This window comes from Chelonia mydas, chromosome 4 (assembly GCF_015237465.2).
Source record: "Chelonia mydas isolate rCheMyd1 chromosome 4, rCheMyd1.pri.v2, whole genome shotgun sequence".
Lineage (NCBI taxonomy): Eukaryota > Metazoa > Chordata > Testudines > Cheloniidae > Chelonia > Chelonia mydas.
In genome coordinates, this window is record NC_057852.1 from 98884539 (window position 1) to 98907319 (window position 22781).

The following is a 22781-nucleotide window of genomic DNA, read 5'->3' on the forward strand; positions in this document are numbered from 1 at the left end:
GATCAGGGCCTTGGCATGTACGCCACTTAGCAGAGACCTACTACTTTTTGTCGGTGTCGAAATAATATCAGTACGAGCATGTGGAAGGTCATGACAGTGGGATCGCGGCAGAGCTCCTGTATGCAATTCAGGATTGAGGCCTTTGCTTTTAGGTGAAATCAGCACCAAGCTGGCAGTCCTGGGTAGTAAAAGTCTCTGTTTCATCACAGCACAGATACTGCGTGGCAGCAGCAGGGGAAGCTTTCTGCCATTGTTCCTAATAAGATGGCTCAAAACTTTACCTGGAGGGCTCATAACCAAAGGGTTAGTCTCTATGTGCGCTATATTGAGAGGTTGGACATTGTGATTTAGAAACACCTAGCCTGAGACCTTCAATTAATTTCACATGGCCACTAACCTGCAGTCAAATGGCAATGAGTGACTTTCAGTGACTACCAAAGTGACCACATTTAAAAGGTTTCAGAGTAGCAGCCGTGTTAGTCTGTATTCGCAAAAAGAAAAGGAGGACTTGTGGCACCTTAGAGACTAACCAATTTATTTGAGCATAAGCTTTCGTGAGCTACAGCTCACTTCATCGGATGCATTCAGTGACTGAATCAAGATTCCTGCAGTCACTGAATGCATCCGATGAAGTGAGCTGTAGCTCACGAAAGCTTATGCTTAGATAAATTTGTTAGTCTCTAAGGTGCCACAAGTCCTCCTTTTCTTTTCACATTTAAAACGTAATCTAAAGGTGAGAAGCTCTGTATCCCATTACCTCTTTCTTTAGCCACTCAGTACTTTAGAAAGTAGCATTCCAATAATCTTGAGTACATTCCTCAGTGGATTATAACAACTTTAAAGTGGGTCACATTTGCAGTCTAAATACTTGACAGTGATTGTTGATAAACGAATCCTTCATCAGAACTATCCAGAGGGCCTTGCACACATTTTGGTTTGATTACCTGCAGAATGGTGTATCAAAAATCAAGCTGGCATTGCTCGATACAGGGACCAGAAAAGTATATCAACGAAAGGCCCTTTCAGAATGCTGCCCTTTCTCTCTCCTAACACACGACCTGAATAATTGCTGAACAGGCTTTATTCAGAATTTTAATAACTTGAGTTATTTATTATTTGCATTATGGTATTGCCCAACGGCCCCAGTGAGAATTGCAGTCCCTTTGTGTTGTGTGTTGCACAAACACTAGATGTCATGATCCCTACTCCAAAGATCTTACAATCTAATTTAAGATAACGGTTAAGATTCTGTGCTTTAAGCCAGCTTTGTGCATTGTTATTTTGGAAGCAGTTCACAGTGTATATTAGCGCAGGGGTGCGCCAATTTACAACAGCCTCCTGAGGGCTGCCTGTAGGCTGCTCTGCAGTTTGGAGCAGCCCAGAGTCCCTGTAGCAAGTCCCCCCAATATGTCCTCTGCACGGGGGCTTGGGAAGGAGGGCAGCATAGGGCCTTATGCCGGTGCTTAATTTGTGCCATGCTTGCCAGGGCTGAGCCCCAGCATCTCTAGGCTTGGCAATTCGTAGCCCCGGCACCTCTGGGCTCGCTGCATCAGTTATGGATGTAAAAAAATTACTTGATCCCCGGCACCTCTTTCATTACAAATGAAGCACTGCCCTATATTGTGACTGTACTAGGGGAATGAGAGTGCAGAGGTCTTACACTGAAGGCATTTCAGACTTGTGCTTTCCTAGGCTGGAGTAATTTTCTGCAAACTGGTTTGCCATGTCTTTCAGTGCTGTGATAGGGAGGCCCATTGGTCCCAATTAGCAAAGGATTCACTGTTCATTACAAGCTACCCCTGTCTCAGTCCTGATAGACTCACTACACCTAATACACTGCTTTCATGGTATTTATCCATAAAGGGTAGCATGTGAGGGTCCACTGAAAGCCTGTAACCTGTCGATATTCATAAACATTGTAATGTGTGTGTATGGGTAATATTTAAGGAATATTGTGACTATGCTGAAAATTATGCCATTATGGTCTTGGAATGAAATTTGGTCACCAGGGAATCATGTCTTGGCAATGCCCATTCAGATGGGAGGGAGTTTTCACCCCTCTCTTGCTAGCTGATTGTTTCATTTATTGCTCAATTGTACCCTTGCACCAACTCAGAAAAGTCAATGGGAAAACCATCAAACTACAAACATGAAAAACACTTGGCAGTGAACAGGAATGATCTGAGAACTTTGGGGTGAGAAACTACTGTATTAGATAGGGAAGGTAACTCTTAATAAGTTTACGCCGTAGTTCATATTTTATGATTTTATTTGATATGTAACCATTTGTTTCCATCACTCATTACTCACTCACTTCTATTTAAAGCTCAATTTTTTTCTTAAATTTTCTTTTGTTTTACTATAATTACTATAAGTGCTGTGTGTTACACAGGGATGGTGATTTAAGGTAAAACTGGTAAACGGGAGTACACCATTCCTTTGGGAACAAAGGATCTGGGATTTTGGTGGGTATCCAGTGATGCGGGGCTAGTTATCACAGGGGATACTTTGAAAGGATTCGGGGGCTGGTGTACATATGTATTTTACCTGTACGGCAAAGGCAGAGCCAGGCCTGCCGACAGGGGAAGGGGGATGCAAAGGGGTGAATTGCCCAGAGGTCTGGCAATTTAAAAGGGCCTGGGCGGATGAGATAGATACGTATTTTTTAAATAATAATTAAGATAAAAAGAAACCTGGTTTCCTGCTGCCGCGGCTGTGTCCAGAGCGCCGTCCCTCATTGTGACAGTGACGGTTTGCCAGAGCTCTGCTGCATCCTGCTGGTCTGGCAATCTGGCAGAGCGTCAGCAAGAGCAGCCTGGGAACTGCGGAGCTTGCTGCCTCCTCTGGCTGCTCGGGAGCTGCTGTGCCGGCCTTCTGGCTGTAGGTCTGAGGACAGGGAGACTTTAAAGAGGAACAAGCTGCCTCTGCGCTACCAGATTTCCTCCCCCCGGGCTGCAGCTCTGCCCCAGACACAAGCCAGCAAGTTCAGCCACCCAATCGAGTCTCTCTAAGTTTGCTGAGAGGCAGCTGGGGCTAGCCCCCCCCTTCACTGCTGCTAGCACTGGCTGACGGGATGCTATCGCAAGCGCAGGATGAGGGGCCACCTCCACCGCTCAGCCAGGGAACGAGGCACGGGTTTCCCTCTGCCTTTGCCCCTGGCCACCTCCCCCGGTAGATGTGGCGCACCATACCTGCCGTCTCATTGCTCTGGGTGTCAATGTCCCACAGCACCAGCAGCACAAGCTTTGTATTATATGTTTTAACTTTGTTGGTCATATTCAGTTACATCTTGTATATCAGTTTTTTCCTTGTCTTTCGATTACACATGAATCGTGATTAGGTGTCTAATTAGCATACTTGATACTTTAGGTGTGTTCTTACTTTGTTCTTCTTTAAATGTTTTTTATATATTAATTCCATAATATATTTAATTTAAATATATAATTCAAAATAAATTTTACATCTTATATTTAGGTTCACAATTTGTTTAACTCTGGTGCTGTAACTGGGAAAAAAAAGTTAACTTGATCAAGTAAGGCCACAACTTATGCAGAGTGGGTTCTAATGTGTTATCTATCAATAGGATAAAAAGTAGTGTTGTAAACCTCAGCCTTCCCTTTCTAGGGGGGCCATTGACTGTTCTTCCCTGGGGCCCGGAATTGCTGTCGGCGGGCCTGGGCAGAGCTGGTGTAGCCCAGAGGAGACTGCTTGAGGGGCTGACAGGCTGGTTGTGTTAGGGAGCTGACACCCAGCCGGGCACAGGCATGACTCGGTCGCGCTGGAGGCAGTGGTAACAAGTTTCAGAGTAACAGCCGTGTTAGTCTGTATTCACAAAAGGAAAAGGAGTACTTGTGGCACCTTAGAGACTAACCAATTTATTTGAGCATAAGCTTTCGTGAGCTACAGCTCACTTCATCGGATGCATACTGTGGAAAGTATAGAAGATCTTTTTATACACACAAAGCATAAAAAAATGGGTGTTTACCACTACAAAAGGTTTTCTCTCCCCCCACCCCACTCTCCTGCTGGTAATAGCTTATCTAAAGTGATCACTCTCCTTACAATGTGTATGATAATCAAGTTGGGCCATTTCTAGCACAAATCCAGGTTTTCTCCCTCCCCCCCCCACACAAACCCACTCTCCTGTTGGTAATTGCTTATCTAAAGTGTGTATGATAATCAAGGTGGGCCATTTCCAGCACAAATCCAGGGTTTAACAAGAACGTCTGTGTGTGGGGGGGGGGGGGGGGGGAGGGGGGGGGTAGGAAAAAACAAGGGGAAATAGGTTACCTTGCATAATGACTTAGCCACTCCCAGTCTCTATTCAAGCCTAAGTTAATTGTATCCAATTTGCAAATGAATTCCAATTCAACAGTCTCTCACTGGAGTCTGGTTTTGAAGTTTTTTTGTTGTAATATCGCAACTTTCATGTCTGTAATCGTGTGACCAGAGAGATTGAAGTGTTCTCCGACTGGTTTATGAATGTTATAATTCTTGACATCTGATTTGTGTCCATTTATTCTTTTACGTAGAGACTGTCCAGTTTGACCAATGTACATGGCAGAGGGGCATTGCTGGCACATGATGACATATATCACATTGGTGGATGTGCCGGTAACAAGGTGACTCACTGCCATGGGTGCCCTGAGAAGTGTCACAAATGTACGGTCAGGAAAAGTTATCTGCAAGTGTTGAGGAATAGGAAGGTATTTCTTCTCATTGGAGATTCAGTTATATAACCTTTTGATTTCATGTTGCCTTTGTTACTGAAGGCTTTCACAGAGAATGGCTGAGAGGAAAATGGTTGGTATTCAATGTTCTCTTTGGATATGTCTACACTACAGCGTAAGCCCAGGGTTCAAACTCAGGCTCAAACCTAAGTCCCTTCTATCTACACACATATCGTGCTAACTCAGGGCTCAGAGCACAAGGTCCCAGGACCCCATGGGGGTGAACGCCAAGCCTGAGTCACACGGGGACCTAGGATTCAAGCCCTATTGCTTTGTAGGTTAGACGCAGCCCCATGGACCTGTGGTTTGGAAGTCTACTAAAAGTAACCCACAATCCCACGGGCTGACTTTCTTTGTCCTCTGGACAATTAAGTTTGGTGGACAGTCAGGTTTTTCCACGCTGCACTAACAAAGGGCTAGACTAGCCACATTTTGGAAGGGTGCTAGGAAGTCTGGGGTATAGGTGTTTGGAATCATGCCCACATAATGCAGTGTAGATGCTGCAGACCCAGGTTGGGACTCAAGGTTCAAAAATTCCTAACCTAGGACTTCAAATGAGTTTAAACCAGGGGTAGGCAACCTCTGGCACATATGCCGAAGGCGGCACGCGAGCTGATTTTCAGTGGCACTCACACTGCCCGTGTCCTGGCCACCGGTGCGGGGGGCTCTGCATTTTAATTTAATTTTAAATGAAGCTTCTTAAGCATTTAAAAAACCTTATTTACTTTACATACAACAATAGTTTAGTTATATATTATAGACTTATAGAAAGAAACCTTCTAAAAACTTTAAAATGTATTACCGGGACACGAAACCTTAAATTAGAGTGAATAAATGAATGCTTGGCAAACCACTTCTGAAAGGTTGCTGACCCCTGGTTTAAACCCTCAAGCCCTATGTTAACAAACCCAGTGTCTGCTAACTCAAGTTCTGCTAACTCTGAGCTTACATTGTTGTGTAGACATACTCTCTGTGACTGACCTCAGGCCTAGCTTTGTCCACCAAAGACGACTCCACCTTCACACTTCAGCTTAATTCCCCTTTTAAAATTTAGATGAGAGACTCCTCCTAAGCAGACTTATCAAGCCATTCAGTTTGGGAGAAGCAGATAGTTTGTTCTGGAGATGTAATCTGTACTACCAATGATAAAGTGAATTGTTGCATTCTCTCCTGAAGAGTCAGCAACAAATCTGGAAGCTGTAGGCCTCTACCAAGCTTCTGTGGGCCAAGGCTCAAGGTTGGCTCCTGAACTAAGCAGAACTGGGTCAGTTTAAAATCTTGATATCTCTTTGTTGTTTTTTAAACATCCATGTTCTGCAGGCTGGGTTAAGTTCTGTTATTAACTCAGTTTTCTGGTGTCACTGTATTTTTCTAATTAGCAGGTCACAGATATTGCGAGAATGCTTCTAGTTATTCACCAATCCGAGGAAAAAAGTAGTTTAGCGAGCTCAGCCAATGTTTGGTATGTTACAGGTTCATAGGCAAATCAACTGTTTTGTTTCATTTTGTACAGTTGAATTTAGATATTTAGTTTTTATTTAGTTTGAGTATGGGCCCATTCAGTACTCCTTGTGCTGGAGAATCTCCCATAAAAGTCAATGGGAAATGCTCTTGTGCAAGGAGTACTGTACTGGGCTCTGTGAAATCAATGGTTGCTGCAAGCACTCAATACCTCTCAGGTACTTGTCATTTGTCAGAATGAAATTCATCCCCATGCAGAGGGCCAGTGTAAAACCTGTGCATCACTTATATCTTGTGCAGGGGTGGGCAAACTATGACCCACGGGTCGGATCCGGCCCACCAGCCATTTTAAGGCGGCCCTCGAGCTCCCACTGGGGAGTGGGGTCTGGGGCTTGGCCTGCAGGCTCCAGTGCTCCAGCCGGGGCACAGGGCTGGGGGCCGCTCTACACATCTTCTGGAAGCCACAGCGTGGCCCTGCATCGGTGCTCCAGCCAGAGAGCTTTTCCCCCTCCAGCTCCTATGCTGTCCAATGGCCCCCTCCAGTGCTCCAATGGGAGCTGCAGGGGCGGTGCCTGCAGATGGGGCAGCGAGCAGAGCCGCCTGGCCGCGCCTCCATGTAGGAGCCTGAGAAAGGACATGCCACTGCTTCTGGGAGCTGCTTGAGGTAAGTGTGCCCAGAGCCTGCACCCCTGAGTGTCTCCCCACACCGCAGCCCTGATCCCCCTGCCGCCCTCTGAACCCCTTGGTCCCAGCCCAGAGCACCCTCTTACACCCCAAACTCCTCATCACCAGCCCCACCCCAGAGCCCGCACCCCCAGCTGGAGGCCTCACACCCCCCCTCACTCCCCAGCCTGGAGCCCCCTCCTGCACCCTGAACTCATTTCTGGCCTCACCCTGGAACCTGCACTCCCCACCAGAACCTCCCCCACCCCGAACCCCAATTCCAATTTGTGAGCATTCATGGCTCGCCATACAATTTCTATTCCCAGATGTAGCCCTCGGGCGAAAGAGTTTGCCCACCCCAATCTTGCGGCCTTAAAATAATGCTTAGGTTCTATTGGAGCTTTGTTGATTCACACCAGCTGAGGATCTGGCCCTAAAAATTTAGTCCCCTTTCAGAAATTTCTTTACAAATTAAAACCACACACATAGCAGTTTGTTTACTTAGTTTATTCATACAAACAATGATTACACAAGACTGTATATTGTTTGAAGACTGCAATAGATTTCTAATTTAACAACTCTGTAACAAAATTTAACTAAATTTAACATTTATGAAAATATAACTCTCTGATTGGGTAATTCTTCCCAACAATACAAAGTTTTACATAAAAACATTCAATATGATCTATTAAGTTGCAAACAAGTTAGGAAAAGTCATTCAAGTCACTTGATATACTATATTGGCTTTTACATAGAACATTCACACACTACGTTAAACCCTAGGTTGGCATTCGTTTCTTGGAAATTTAGTGGCATGGAGTTCTAACTTCCCCAAAAGAAAAATGTGGTTTGTTTAAATTCTTTTAAAAGTTTGCCAAGGACATGCCATGTTTAAGATAAGTAAAGAGTGGGATGGGAGGACCTTTTCACCCTTTAGATACAGATAGCTACTTCTTTTAGTTAGGTGAAACTGTTTTTTAAAAAATAGTTGACAATATTTCACAATTTCTGTCTTGAAACTGATAAAACTGTATAAAAGGCTCAGAACAGTCGTAAAGCAAGAAGTGAAACATAAAGGAGCATACATACAGTATGTAAACCATTACCAATTGGAACAGTAAAGAACCTTTGGACAGCCTTTAGATTTTATGGAATATTTCAACACATATACAGGCATATTCTGTTAGTCCCAGAGTATTTGGTCATCTGATCTGTGTTGGAAAGAATAGGAATGGTAGTAATAAGGCAAACACTATCAAGAATAATACATGGCATGTCTGAAAGCTTTCTCTTAAGATCACTGTAGGGACTTAAGAGATATTCCAAACTTTTATACAACAGAGAGAATAAGTAACCTTTTAACATAGAGAGAGAAGTGAACAGGTGTTTGACTGTTTATCTGTTAATGCCCTTTCTCTTTGAAAAAGTATTTGTTTTATCCAGTACTAATATGCACTGTAAAAGAGACAGAAAAACAATACAATTTCAGTGTTAAACTTCTTCTTTTATGACCTAGGTAATAACTAGTTTTTATCATTTTTATCAGACTATAGAAAAATCCTTGCATGCAATGTTTGTAACTTTCAGTACTTTCATTTAGATGAAGACTGATTTATTACCTCACATGTAGATGTGTTTGGTGTTGATTGGCTTCTACCCCTTTCAACCCAAATGTTAATCCCAATTTTTTTTTAAAAAAGTAGCTATTTCTTTAAATGATGGAATGCATCAAGTGTTCCAGGTTGGCAGGTGACATCTTGTCATTGCACCATCAAGCAGAAAAACACGTTTGCAAGTGGGTATAAACTCAGGGTAACAGTTGACCTAGCTTTGTCCACAACGAGGCTATCTGGATTATAAAAGAGTGTCTTGCCTCCTATCCAACAATAAATTGAGTTTTGTCTCTAGCTAAAACTCTGGCAACCCCCAAATAAGATTTTCTAATTCCTGTAATGGTATAACAATTGTAATAGTATTGCTAGAAATTGTCAGTCAAGGCCCTGGATCTAACCTTGGACTAAACCTTGTATTCCAAAATTTTAAAAACCCTGCCGCCCATTGGATAAATGTTTTTCACATTTGGTTGATTTTTTTTTTTTGCTTATTTTTGTTCACATAAATGTAAGAATATTTGTTGAGAAAAACAGCATTCGTGCCCTCAGCTGTTCTTCGTCTTTCAAGAAATGCACTGGTACTTATTTTTGAATCAGAAGACTAGCCTATGCACATGTATTATGTATTCAGGAAAACTAAGTCCATGTTTCTAATCAGTTATCAGCAGCAAAATTGTGTCCTCTGCAATCTATGGCTGCGCACACTTTGTCATAACAGTAGTTATGTTTTTTGGGTGTTGTTGTTTCGCTTGTCTCGGGGTCTGTCACTGTGATGGGGCTATCTCTTGCAAACACCTCAGTAGACTCTCTCCAAATGCAGTCTGCATTCACCTTGAAGCTATAATTGTGACACTTTGGCCTAATCACTTGTGTTGCATTACTGAAAATTTGACGGCTGTTTGAAGTAGCAATTTTAATTTTCAGTGCTGCATCTACTCGATCCACTACAGTGTAAGTACCTATACTTCCATCATCAAAGCCAACAATAATATTCAAATGCCTCTGTGAGAGAGAAAGAAAGGTTGGAGTTTTGTAAAGGGAACAAGCACCAATGTTTTTACCATCAGCCAGTCTCATTACAATTAAGCTAGAGATGGCACCATTGTCGTCATCCTCTTCATTACGAAAACAGATGTACACAAGATAGCGGCCATCACGGGACAGCCTCTGTCGCCAGATAATCCCAGGGGCATGAACCACACGAAGTTTGCCGCTGTGTAAATCAAGCACATTGATGTTCTCATCACCACGGGATAGAATTCCTAGCTTCCCATTGGGGGATATTTCAAAGTCTTCTAAATCTTTTAAGAAATTACTAGGCAGTTGTACACGCCTGCAGATTACTTCCTCTGTCAGACTCCAGATGTTCACTGTTTCAGTGGATGTTATAAACACTACAATATCTGGGCAGTCTGGGATCAATTTAATATTAACAATGGTTGCACCATCATCGCAGCAAAATTTCTTGGTTATGCTTCCTGTCCAGAGACTTACTGCCAACACTTTATTCTTTGTCATTCCAACTACAAATGTATTAGCAGTGGTTATAAACGCATTCTGTAAGGCAACTAAAATATTGCAAACTCTGTGTCCCGTGGCCAGTCGCCAAACTCTGGAGGCATTTTGTTCACAGAGCGAGACGACAAACTGATCGTTGTGTGTAATCATCAGCTGAGATATCCTTTGTCCATTAATGCGGAAGATATTTTCGCCGGTAATGGTGTGCCATACATATTGGCTACATTTGTCATCTGATGTAATCATTATTTCTCCAGAAGAGGTCAGCACACAGTTTTCAACAATACCTTCATGCTTGAACACAGCTTCAATGAATCCAGTGCTGAAGTTCCACTTATGTACAGATTCTGATCCATCCAGTGTATAAATTAATTCACCTCTGGTTGGCAACACCAGTCTTTGGATGGGTTTGCCAGATTTGTCAATATTGGACATAGCAGTTATGATATCTATATCCCAGATAGAAAGGACACCACTGGTGGATAAGGATAGCAGCATGTTATGGTGACTGGGTTTAATTAGTCTGACTATGGTTCCTGAGATTTCCTGTAAGCTTGCCATACACTGTCCTGTATCTCTCCTCCAAACAAAAATGGCTGAGGTATTTTCCATAGAAGCAATTATACAGTCACCGTTTTTGGATAACACAGCAGATATAAAGCGCTCATTGTGTTTTGCTCTGAACTTTTCAGCCACTTTCCACATGCCAGTGTCGAGAAGTTCTATACTGAGTGCCTTACAAATTAAAATTGCACTTTGGTCTTCAGAAAGTTCAATGCTGACAACTTCGCTGTCTTCTTTCCTGCAATCGAAGTCATCTGTCAGTTGGGGATTTGTGATTTCCTCAGTGTTCCAAACTGAAAGGCCACCCTCATTGTCCACCATCACCATTTCTTGAGCAGTGTCCAGAACAAGAAGAAATTTCACAAATCCACCTGAAAATTCAGAGGTCACGGTGGACAGTTTCTCTCCACTTCCTAAGTGAAATATAGTGGTGGTGTTAAGGTACTGTCCGCAGAATGCATAGACTCCATCTGGAGAACACTGTACACAAGTCACTTCATACCAGCAGTGGAAGTGATAAAGAGGCCACCCATAAAGTAGATCTATTACAGTAACATCTTTGCTGGCTTCCAGCCAAGCAAGTGCATGATTAATGGACAGTGTAAATCCATTTATAAAATTTGAGCTTCCCCCAATTCCACAATGTTTTGATCCCTTAATTTCTACTTCAGACAAAAGACAGGAATTTTGATTATCGTAAATCAAAAGTGTGTTCTTTGTTGTAGCCACTACAAGATATTTTTCATCATTTGTAAGTTTGATCCCTAAGATAACAGATTGAGCTGTTGTAATTTGCCTTAATAGCTGGCGAGTCTCTGCATCCCAAGTACTGATGGAGCCATTTTCCAGAGCAGCAATGACTGTATTTGGATTAAAAGTAGGCAGGATCTCCGTGACCTGCATACAACTGGATGACAAGGGTAGTCGCTCGGGGCTGTAAGTCACATCCATGGAGGAGTGCAAAGGAACGATAGAGCAGTATTTGGGTCCATCTTTGTCACATTCTAAAAGAAGGTGTCTCAATTTAGGCAATGAGCTGACAACTGGAAGGAGCCTCTGTTGCAATTCAGCAGAGAGTGAACCTGGATATTTTGTTACTTTGAACTTTATACTGCGAAGGGTACTTGCCAGAAATTTCAGCTCCTTTTCTTGTGAATAGTTATAAGCCAGTTCTATGTCAGAAAGTGCTTTGTCAAACTGTCCTATTTTAATCATTGTGTACAGCCAGCTGAAGTTCATAATGACACCATACAGCAGATCGTCTGATCTTCCACATCTTGTCAAGTGATACAAAAGTTCTGTCATTTTCCTGTGATTGACAAAAAAGATGTCAGGCTCTAATGGATTACACTGAAAGACCCACGGCTGATCAGGTGCTTGCCTGTCAAAAGAGGTGAGATCCATACAGTGCTTCTCCTCATCATTCATGCTTCTACTGTTATTGTCAAGGCACCCATTCAAATACTGATCTTGGCTGTAAAAAGATTTCCTTCTTCCACCTGACCAAACACCGAGGAAGTACTCTGCCATGATTGTATGCATTTCATGTACATCTTCCTCACTGTGGAGATACAGTTTCTGGGCAATAAGCTGCAGGTGCCTATTTGCCCACACTAGAAGTGTTACATTTTTCACTTGCCGCTCTATCAAGTATCCCTTTAAGCCCTCCTTAAGCCTTGCAATGTATATGTACGGTACCCTCAATGGGTTACATTGCCTGACACTATCATTTAGCTCATACATAACACTGTTGTCAAGAGCTAAAATATCTTCCAATTCCATTTCACTCAGGCCAGATTTGGACATTGTGATGTAGCCCAGTGCTCTGGACAACAGCTTTAGCCCACACTTGTTTTCTAATGACCAAAATAACTGCTCGATGCTTTCATGAACAGTGACACAAAGGGAGGACTCATCAACATCTTTGTGAGATCTCCAGTTCCTAACCTCTCTGAAGGTTAAGTTTACAAACATAGGCAGTGTGCACTTTGAAAAAGCTTCATTGACATAAATTTGTTGCCCTGATGTTACTTTTCTTTTAACATGCAACAGCTGATGTTTCAGTACTTGGCTGCACATCTTTCTGTCTCTTGAAATCAACTCAATGTAGTTGTCCTCTTCATGAATAAGGCACCTCAGTTTTTGCAGGATCCCATGTTTGTTCGGCAGTGTTGACATGATTATCCGTACTGAACGGGGAAGGTGAATGGGGAGCCACCATAGTTTCCTAGCATCATCGTTATCTGAAAGCTGCTCTAGGGCATCAAATATTATAACCAGTGGTCTGTGAAATGAAGACTCATTCAACAGATTTATAAACAAGTCCCGAAGATCATGAATCTTTTTAGGGTAACTTTGTACTAGGCAACGGTAATTAATTGCTAATTGTTCACAAATACTTTGAAGCAGATTCTTAAGATCTGTACTCATTTCTGTGGATCCCAAAAATCTTATAACTACCACAGGGTCAGATTCTGGTCCCATCTCTTCCTGCAGCCAAGTATAAGCCTATAATGTAGAAGCATAATTTAGTTAATGTCTAAATTAACAGAGCCAAGTGAAGCACAATAACAGAGCACATAATTGTTTTACGTATGGTTTTATAAACAGCATTAATTTGTTGGAAAACATAAGTTTATTTTTGAAGTGTTCCTGTCCGAGTGGAAATGTTCTAAATAGTGGGGTTATAGAAAGTGTTAATATTATACATCACAAATGAAATATTAGATTATATGTCATCTTTAACTCAAGCAATATTGCCAGAGCACTCAGTAATACAGAAGTGGAGCTGCGATTTTCAGTGGAGACAAGTTCACAGACATATGAAATGTGCTCCTCACACTTCACCATGATAATCTAGTTAATGATTGGATAGGCATATGTGAACTAAACGACTTCTGAAATTTTGAAATAAACACAAATCATGGAACTTCTGAAGCAATTCAAGAGGATCTGAAACAAACTAGCATGTCTTGGAAATGTGCTTTACTTGTAAGACCGATACCATATAATCATTAAATGGTGTCACATCTTTATAACACCAGGGAACAGGAAGGGAGGGACTAATGATGTTACGATGGTGTATTTGTAAAGTTGTTTATTTCACAAATAAATTAATTCTTACCAGTGATCTAGGAATTGGATGAAATATTTGCATTTCCTTAGAAAGCTCTACTAACAATTATGTTTTGGCTGGAAATATAATATGGAGATGTGGCTACTAGGATATACACTGCCTCTTTCCTGAATAAATATCCAGTAATGTGCAGAAGACTGGATTTATTGTCTGTATCAAAGACTAATCTTAGATCTGTTGATACCACAATATGGAAAATGGGAATTAATCTGGTCTACATTTACTGCCTCTATTAAGATTAGCATATAATAAAATATATTGGTTTTTATTTTTTACCTTCTTTGCCGCTTCAGCTAATAAAAGGGTTTTTCCAGTGCATGGTCCTCCATATATGATAAGAGGGTTAATATGTCCTGTTTTGCTGTGCAGAGTGTATTTGTGAACTATGTTTAGCGCCTCACACCTGTACTCATAGAAAGAGGAGTACGTTTTACATAATGAAGAGTGTTGAAGGACTTCATCATAAAGCAAGTCTGTCTCAGTGTCAAAATTCTGTTGTACTGTTGCCTGAATTATATCAATCATGTCTTCATAGAACTGTTTACCAAGTCCTTCAATGTAGTGGTTCTCTACTTCTTGTGAATAACCAAGTTTCATGTCACAATGAGTAACAGAAGTGTATACTCTCAGATTAGATGCTGCAACAATAGTAGGAATAAATTCATCCCGGAGTTTGATCAATTTCTCATGGGCTTCTGGATCCCGCAGAACTTTCCCACCTATATGAATTACATCCATGTATTTTCCCATCTCTGGAATTTTAACAAAACGTTCAATGTTGGCAATTTTCCGAATGTAACAGACACACTTCTTCAGGAAAGCTGGTGTTTGTTTTCCCAAGGCAAAATCAAGCTCATCTTCAACAGCTGGAGGGAATAAAAAAAGAAAATAGGAAAACTGTTAACTTCCTTCAAAACAAACAGAGGAAAAAAATCTCTGTTCCCTCTAGATGAACAAACAAACAAAAAATACTGTATGCAAAATGTATCAGGTGCAGTTTTATTTAGTACTAGCTATAATACAGGACTCAGCCTCAAGCATGTATAAATTTACTTTTCTCCTCTTTTAAATTATGTGTGAGAAATGACAATCAAAAATATACTTTGATAATTGTGGAAATATTGCTAGGCTAGATTATGAATGGGTGCATAGATATAGAATATTTTGTGTACGTATTCTGAACTTTACCAGAGGAAAGATATCTCTTTGCTTGGCTGTGTTTCATTTTTCCTTTTTCATGCAGCAACTTCACAGCAGTCTTAAAAATCTTCTTAATCTCTTCTGATATGTCCTTCCATTTGTTCTCATTCATAGAATTTGAAGATGATTCCATCTTTTAAAAATATTCATAGTTAAACAGTAGCTGTAACATCAGTTTCTACAACTTCAGAAAGCAAAGGATTAATATTTAAGGTAATGATATACACAAGAAAGGAGAATACAGTTAATAATATAATGCATACATTTAAAAAAAACCCTCCAATATATTCACTCTTAACCTTTTATATTGGACAGATCATAATTTTACATTATAAGTTGTCCTGAATATAAAACATAAGACTTCCTGACATAGTGCACAAAACTAAAATGTGAACATTATTCAGGGGGTAAATAAGAATAACCAGTAAAATATGAAGAGAAAGTGGGTTTTTGGGTCAGGCCTGGAGTACTATTACTATGGTTCATTCCATTATGACCCCTAAATTGTTTTCAAATGATGCTGGTGAATTCCTTCCACTGTGACCAATCTATGTAGGTTTTTTTATTAAGGACATGAAGGTAATTTACCGTATTATGATTGTTCTTCAGCATTTCAGATTTTGGTCTGAGGTAATATGCTGGTGGCACTGCATTTTCATCTCTACAGTACCACTCTTCCAAAATCCTTGTCTCTAGCTTTGCCTCCACAGCAGCATCTAGGATCATTTCAAATTCCGATGATTCAACTTCTCCAGGTATTCGGATGGTCCCATATTTTTCTCCCACCAGGCCCTGTGTATTTACAACAAAGTATGGGTTTAGTGTCCCTTTCCAGTGATGCTAAGACCCTAGTCAGGATATGGCTAAATACTTTCATAAGAATCAACATGGCATTAACAACAGTTCTATCACTTTGAAGTTACGAGGAAAGTAAATAAATATAGTTAGGCTTTGTAGAATTGGATTTTTATTTTTTTATACTTTCGATGGCTAATATCAATGTTCATTTTAAAGCATTTTTTCCAATTTTTACCTATTTAAATTTCCATAGTTCTGGGGAATTATAGGGGTGTCAGGCAATAATTATTTAATGAAATAGACATTAAGATTCAAAAGTTAAAGCTTTATAACCATTAAAACACAATCTATCAGTCTCACGTCAACACATACAAAGTAAGTATCTGAGTTCTTCAGTAGCATTTTTTCTTTCTTTGCCTCTCTGTAAATTACTATTATCTATGGAAATATTTTTTCATCAGTTTGAGTGTGTACGGTGAAATCAATGGCTACAGACATTTACTGATAAAAATCAAATCCTTCCGAGCCTAAATATAGCAGAAGATGAATTCTTACTAGGACTATTGTATTGAACTGCAGTTTGGTTATAAGGGCTTGGATATTTAGTATCTTTCTTAATAATTAATGGTAACAGAAAAACCGATGAAGTGAGCTGTAGCTCACGAAAGCTTATGCTCAAATAAATTGGTTAGACTCTAAGGTGCCACAAATCCTCCTTTTCTTCTTTCTAAGGATCAGGGACACTGAAATTCCGCAAATGAAAACAAATACTCAAAATATATTTTATTAGGGAACCAACTATATATTCATATGATATCATGGTACAGAACATAGGTTGCCATGAAAATCCTGTGTGGCAGTGACAATGAAAACTCCTCTGTTTGTACTAGGTAGAAAAGAAGCACCAGGTTTTTCAGCATAAGCGGTTACTAGCCACATTGCTCTTTGAGTACTCCAGGTGTTCAAAGTGGTGAAGAGCTGAACTCTAAGCTGTACTAATCTTTTCCTTTTACAGCCAGCTCTGTGCGACTACAGCGATCATGCCAGGGCTGGATATGCCAGCTTTATGGCCAGAATCCGCCAATGGCAGTGTGGGAGAAAGTAGCTGAGCTGCACTGCACTGGAGAATCTGGCTCCTGGCCTCTCTTAGAAACGATGATATGTTGTTATCTAAAAACATAAAAATCTAAAGTTTTCAAACATTTTGGCTGAGTCACTCATTATAGACATGTATTTTCGAGGTAACTTTCTTCCCGTTTTTATGAGCGTGGTCATCCTTAATGTTGTTCATAAAGTGTGCAGATCTGGATCATGGCCTCCTTGACTTCTATGCCTTCCTCTTATTTTCTGCAGTTGAATGTATGTTTTCATTTTGATGAAAAGTCACATGGCATATTCAGCCTGATAACCATAAAGCCGTATTTTTATAATATTAGTAACAGCAACGAATACCCAGATTACAATTTAAGAAACGCAAGCTGCGTCACTGCCTTGAGAACTCTCATTAGCAGAAAATGCTGAAGATATTTATCCAAATAGCTACCTGGTGAATGAACGAATGAAAAAAAAAGAAAAGAAAGAGAAAAACTGGTCAAAACTAACTTAAATACTCAGGTGCACCCATTTTCTGTATTAAGAGAAGAATTGTTCAGAATCTCAGAGCTGAGACTGTGGTACCTCAGGAGTTAATTCTGTTCCAGGGGTTATGATGGGGTTATAACTCTTTTAGCTAATATATTCCTGGAGGTAGCACCTCACCAGTATTCTACAGAATGAGCATTGGTCGGATAATCATATAGGAGATACAGCTCCAGATAGAGATTTTCAAATCTGCAGCTAGCTGAGATTAATTTTGGACACTATGGGTTGCTAGTAAATATTAATATTTTATTATTCTTTCGGTATTAAACTCATGATTTCTTGGCCAAATATCCTAAAGTCTTTTCTGTGTTAGCCAAAAGTGATGGTTCAATTCTTACGTGAAGGAGTTTTTGTTTTGGACAAATGAATGTCTTCGTCCTAGCAGGCCTGTACTGAGTTATACACTCTGTACTCTGAACTTCAGCTGACTCTTGTGTGTTGTCAGTAAGCTTTAACTGGACCATAGCATATTGTTAAATAATGGATTGTGTGTCCTTCAACTCTATGGACATGTGGACACATTTCCCTAAGAGTCCAAAGGAACTGCTTGGAACTGGTACGGGGCAGGTGTTTCCTGTGATTATTAAAATAATAATCTGCCGAAAGATGCTTTTAGTTTATCAGGATTTAGACTAGCAGATTATTTCTTTCATAATGACTTAGTTACAGATATCTTTTTCAATTAATAAAATAATGGATGGTTGAACAGATGTTTTAGCCAATTGTGTGAACCAGATACCATGAAAAAAAGTCCCTGGCCAATAGATAATTTTGTCTCTTTTCTGTAAACTCATGTAGTATATAAAGAGATGACTGTAGTTATAGATGCATATTGTAGTGGACAAAATGACGTAACTGATAAGGGATGCTCATAAATGCTCTGTAACTAATAAAATTAGTAATTGACAAAATGGACAAGGAACATGTGGTATAGCAGATGTGTTCTTTAATCAATGTATCGGCAAAACATTTAATGCATGGATTAATGGCTAAGCATTAAGGCTAATTGTGGTCACAAGTGGTCCCAGTAGTGATAAGTTAGTTAGAAATATCATTGGCTTTTTGATTCAAAATAAGATCAAGCATGAGAGAGGATTTTTCTTTGTTCTGAACAGTATCTAATGGGTCAGTTTGAGGTAGTTAGTCAGAAGTGAACTGAAGTAAAGCTGCCATCACCTCTCCAGTTACAGAGAGTTGGTATGTTTTCTGTATAATGCTGTATTAAGGACTGATTGATTGACAGTCATACTTAAACAAGCCTTCAATGGAGTTAATTATTTGACACCATATCTTAGTAAATCCAAACACAACAGGGTGAAATCCAGGCCCACTGAAGTCAGTGGGAGTTTTGCCACTGACTTCAGTGAGGCCAGGATTTTACCCTGTATACTAAGTTTGATTTATCTTCTTTTAGTGGTTAGTTTATGTAGATAAAGATTTTGAGGTAAATACAAAGAGGTTAAAGAGAGGGAATAAATTAATGGGAGGGAAACAGACAGAATTTGATATGGCTCTCATTTAAGGAATCCTTATGTAGATACTTCCTTAGACATGCACATGTATACAGTTGTGACCCCCAGTGCCAACTAGCAGAGGGCACAGGGGAGCACACAGGTTTTCCAGGGATCCCTGGGTTGGATATCTGCATCATAATTCACCAAAGGTGGCATGTGAGGTGTCTACCTGTATGGATGATATTTAAGGAATGATATATCTGTATGGAAAATTATGTTCTTAAGGTCTTGGAGTTAAGGTAGATCACCAGGAGGTGACAATGTTCCTTTCAGGCAGGTGATGACAGACACCTATCTCTCTGTTCATCCATTTGTGTATTGTATGCCTCCAGTCACTGTATGCCTATTTGCATACTGAATCACAGGCAAAAGAAGAGATTGCTTATTCTGTAGATTTTCTCACTTGCAGATTTTTCAAACAGTGGGAGGTGGGGGTGTCCTGTTTATGAATAAAGACAAAGGATTTTTCTGGTATATCTTGGAGTGCCAAGTGACACAATGAGTCCTTCACTGAAAAGGCAAGCTGACAAGCCTGCTTGTCTCACGAAAGGAGGGTCATAGCCAACCTGGCTGTAAAGTGCTGTGAGGATTTTGGGTGACCAATACTCTCTGAGAGTATCTTGTTAATTCAGCCTAGGGTCCAGAAAGCATGTTACGATTTTATTTTTTGTTACCATTTTTTCCCAATACTTATACTTGCTACTATTTGAATCTCTATGCTTTGTTAAATAAACTTATACTTGATTCCACTATAAACATATGTAGGTGCTGTGTGTTAAGTTGAGCGGTGATCTGAGGTGGAACTGATAAGCTGGGCTGCACTTGCTTCTTTAGAAGTAGTGAATCTGTGAATTCTGAGTATCCAGCGGACCAGGGGCTGGGCATTCCAGGGGGACACTTGGAGGGCTCGAGGGTTGGGGTGTGCCAATAGCTAGCCTGTAGAGTAACAGTGAGGCCTAGAGGGGAGTGCTTGTGCTGCCTGTGGCCGGAGGAGTTGGGGAGCAGACCCACGGCAGGCACAGAGGAGACTTTCTTCCACTAAGGGCAGGTACCTTAAAATCATCAGCCTTGGTTTTGTAGAAAGCTGGTTGGAGAAATCAGTCTTGCTCAGTCAGAAGAGTTAAATAATCATCCTTCTGATGAAAGGAGAATGTTTTGATTATATAAATTTCTCTAGTTTGTGATCATTTCTAATTTGCACTTTTCCCTAAAAAGATCCACATCTCTTCCCACAATGGGTAAACACATTGCAAAGTTTAGACGTTCATTCTCCTAATCTACTTTTTAGAATCCTAGGTTTTCTGTAGTTCTGCAGCTGCACAGTGTGATGTTCCCCCTGGTGTTATCTGGACGGGTGATCTGCTAGGTCACTCCAATCCTCGACTCTGGGAGCCAGCCTTACCCTGCTCTGCTTTGAGAACCCCCACTCCTGGGCTCTGGCATGTAAGCTGCTCCTTGGATTGTGCAACCGAATGACATTAGCCAATATCTCCAGTCCCAGACACAACCCTAGAAACCTCCATCTTGCAGTGTCTAGTTATGTCTGCTGGATGCTGCAAGCTTATATGAGTCCATCAATTTAACAAAGAAGTTGATATGTAGCAGGCTTGTTATCCCAAGGGGAGTCTCTGACACACTTCAAACCAAACACACTATTACTATAACATTACTGTAACAACAATTACTATAACATCTCTATAACAACAATGCTCAGTGCATCATGAGCCTTCCGAAGACATCTGACATGACAAACTTTGAATTGGATACCGCACAATCATTTTACAAGGATGTGTCCCCGAGGTACAGAGCATCACACACAGATTAAGCAGGAAATAACAACCCTTCCTCTTCTGCTGCTGCTTCTTCTGCTTCAGGAAAAAATAACTTTTTCTCTGTCAGACTGAAATTCAGCCTTGTGCAGATGGCCAATACAAAGCTTATGCACTATTCCAGTCCAGTGTAGGTCATACATAGGCCTTGTGAATTTCACCCTCTGCAGAACTCCACTGTATGGATTTTGCAGTTACTTTTTATGTCGATTATTAAATGAAATTACCAACGCTGTACTTTTTCTGTATTTGGGCCCCGTAAATTCAATGAGGAGTTTTGCCTGAGCAAAGATGGTAGAATTGGCCTTTCATTAGCAATACTAAAATGTCTAAGTGTCTGCTGCATTTTTATGTTATATTTAAGGCTGTAAGAAAATCACAGGCCATGATTTGTTGCAGAAACTGCAACCTTTAACACACATTGCCTCTTTTCATAGTTGCCGCAAATTTGAGTGAGTAGCATTGTGACCTGGGGCACTGGGTCGCAGTGTCACTCAAATTTGTGTTTATCATGGTTTTTATTTTGGTTTTTTAAACAGTTTTTTTATAGTACTTGAACCGACCGCAGCAAAATCACAACTATAGCAAACTGTGGCTGCAACTTTTGAACCAAAAACCATAACTTTCATACAGCCTTATATGCAGATTACTGCAGCTGACTTAATTAATTCAAGTTATTCTTAAGGAGTCTTTCCTAATGGAATCTGTACACTTCCCTTTTCTCTGGTACAGTCTGTATTGTTATGTCTCCACAGTACTGGAAGTAATAAAAAAAATTAAGCAGTCTTTTAAGACGAGGAGGCAGGTTCTTTATTCTATATCTTATCTAAAGCTATCATTGCAATGGACATTACCCAAACAGTCATGCATCACTAGATCATCATTCTGAGTGGTGGAGCAAAGCACAAATAGAACACTGATATGGGTGTGGATAGGCTATGGAAGACTCTTAGCAATGGCTTTTTAATAAAGTTGAGGCATACACAGATTTTATTTAAAAGCTTTTTAATTATTTTTAACTGAACGCTAATACAGTAGAAAGAAAAGGAGTACTTGTGGCACCTTAGAGACTAACCAATTTATTTGAGCATGAGCTTTCGTGAGCTACAGCTCAATTCATCACGAAAGCTCATGCTCAAATAAATTGGTTAGTCGCTAAGGTGCCACAAGTACTCCTTTTCTTTTTGCGAATACAGACTAACACGGCTGTTACTCTGAAACTTAATACAGTAGAGGGGACACATGTATTGCTGCCTGTCGTTACTCTGTGGATGGCATTGTCCGTACCTACTTACGTGACTGATGTCATTTGAAAAAACAGCCACAGGAGAGAAGGAATAGTATTTGCCCATCAAAATGTACATACAAAAGAACATCCCCCATCTGTTATGGGGATAGAGACCAGTCAGTAAAATGAGCATATACAAGAACAGAAAGCTTGTGCCACTCTGCGTGAAGTCAAGCTTTCTTTGTAGAAACATTTCCCTACCCCTTGCATTAGCTGAATAATGGAGAAGCTTTAAAAATTAGTCTGAGAAGAGAATATGCATTCTGTCGAGAGAGAAATGCAATGTACCACGAAAGTAGCAGCAGTTGCGGGGGTGAGAAGGAAAGAGAAATCTGAGTGAACTTACAGCATGGTGACAAGCTGCAGCCCAGGACAACAGGGCTGGCTTTGTTGATACTCTGTATTTAGGATAACCTGGAGCCAACAGCTATAGGGCAACAACAAAAGTGAACAACACACTGTGTGAGGAGACTATGTGTGAATGAACATTCCATCACTTAGAAGGAGGTGGCTGAGGGTGGAAGGGAAGCTACTTAAGGGTAAATCCATATAGGTACCCCATTTCCATTAGAAAGTTTTCCCAAGGTCTTCTCAAGGAAATGGAGGAATAGGAGCCAGCTGCAGTGCACATTGCAGAGCTAGGCTCCTCTATTCTTCTCCTCACTATAGTACAGAATATTTTGAAAAGGGAGGGCAGATTGTTGTCTAAAAAGGGAATCCTCTGTGGAATTCTGGGTTCCTTTGTGGTCCAGGCACACTGAAAAAAACTGGCAGAACTGGATTACTATTAGAGATGGCACCATTTTAAAGGGTGGGAATGGGAGTG

The 22781-nt window shown here is 40.6% G+C and overlaps 1 protein-coding gene across 5 annotated transcripts in view; it reads right to left on the reverse strand.

Annotated features, from left to right (window-relative positions):
- Nucleotides 1–7355: 7355 nt before the first annotated feature.
- The window catches only part of NWD2 (NACHT and WD repeat domain containing 2), a 132628-nt gene continuing 117202 nt past the window's right edge, over nucleotides 7356–22781 (reverse strand). For 4 of the 5 annotated variants that reach the window (XM_043544538.1, XM_037897952.2, XM_037897953.2 and 1 more), the window contains 4 exons: nucleotides 15474–15677; nucleotides 14874–15018; nucleotides 13962–14551; nucleotides 7356–13057 (listed from right to left, as the gene is read on the reverse strand). In XM_043544538.1, coding sequence (XP_043400473.1) covers nucleotides 9122–13057; nucleotides 13962–14551; nucleotides 14874–15018; nucleotides 15474–15677 — 4875 coding nt within the window. In that variant the 3' untranslated portion in view covers nucleotides 7356–9121. Of the gene's footprint in view, nucleotides 13058–13961; nucleotides 14552–14873; nucleotides 15070–15473; nucleotides 15678–22781 lie in introns of those variants that run through there. The other variant, XM_037897954.2, reaches the window with a different exon arrangement.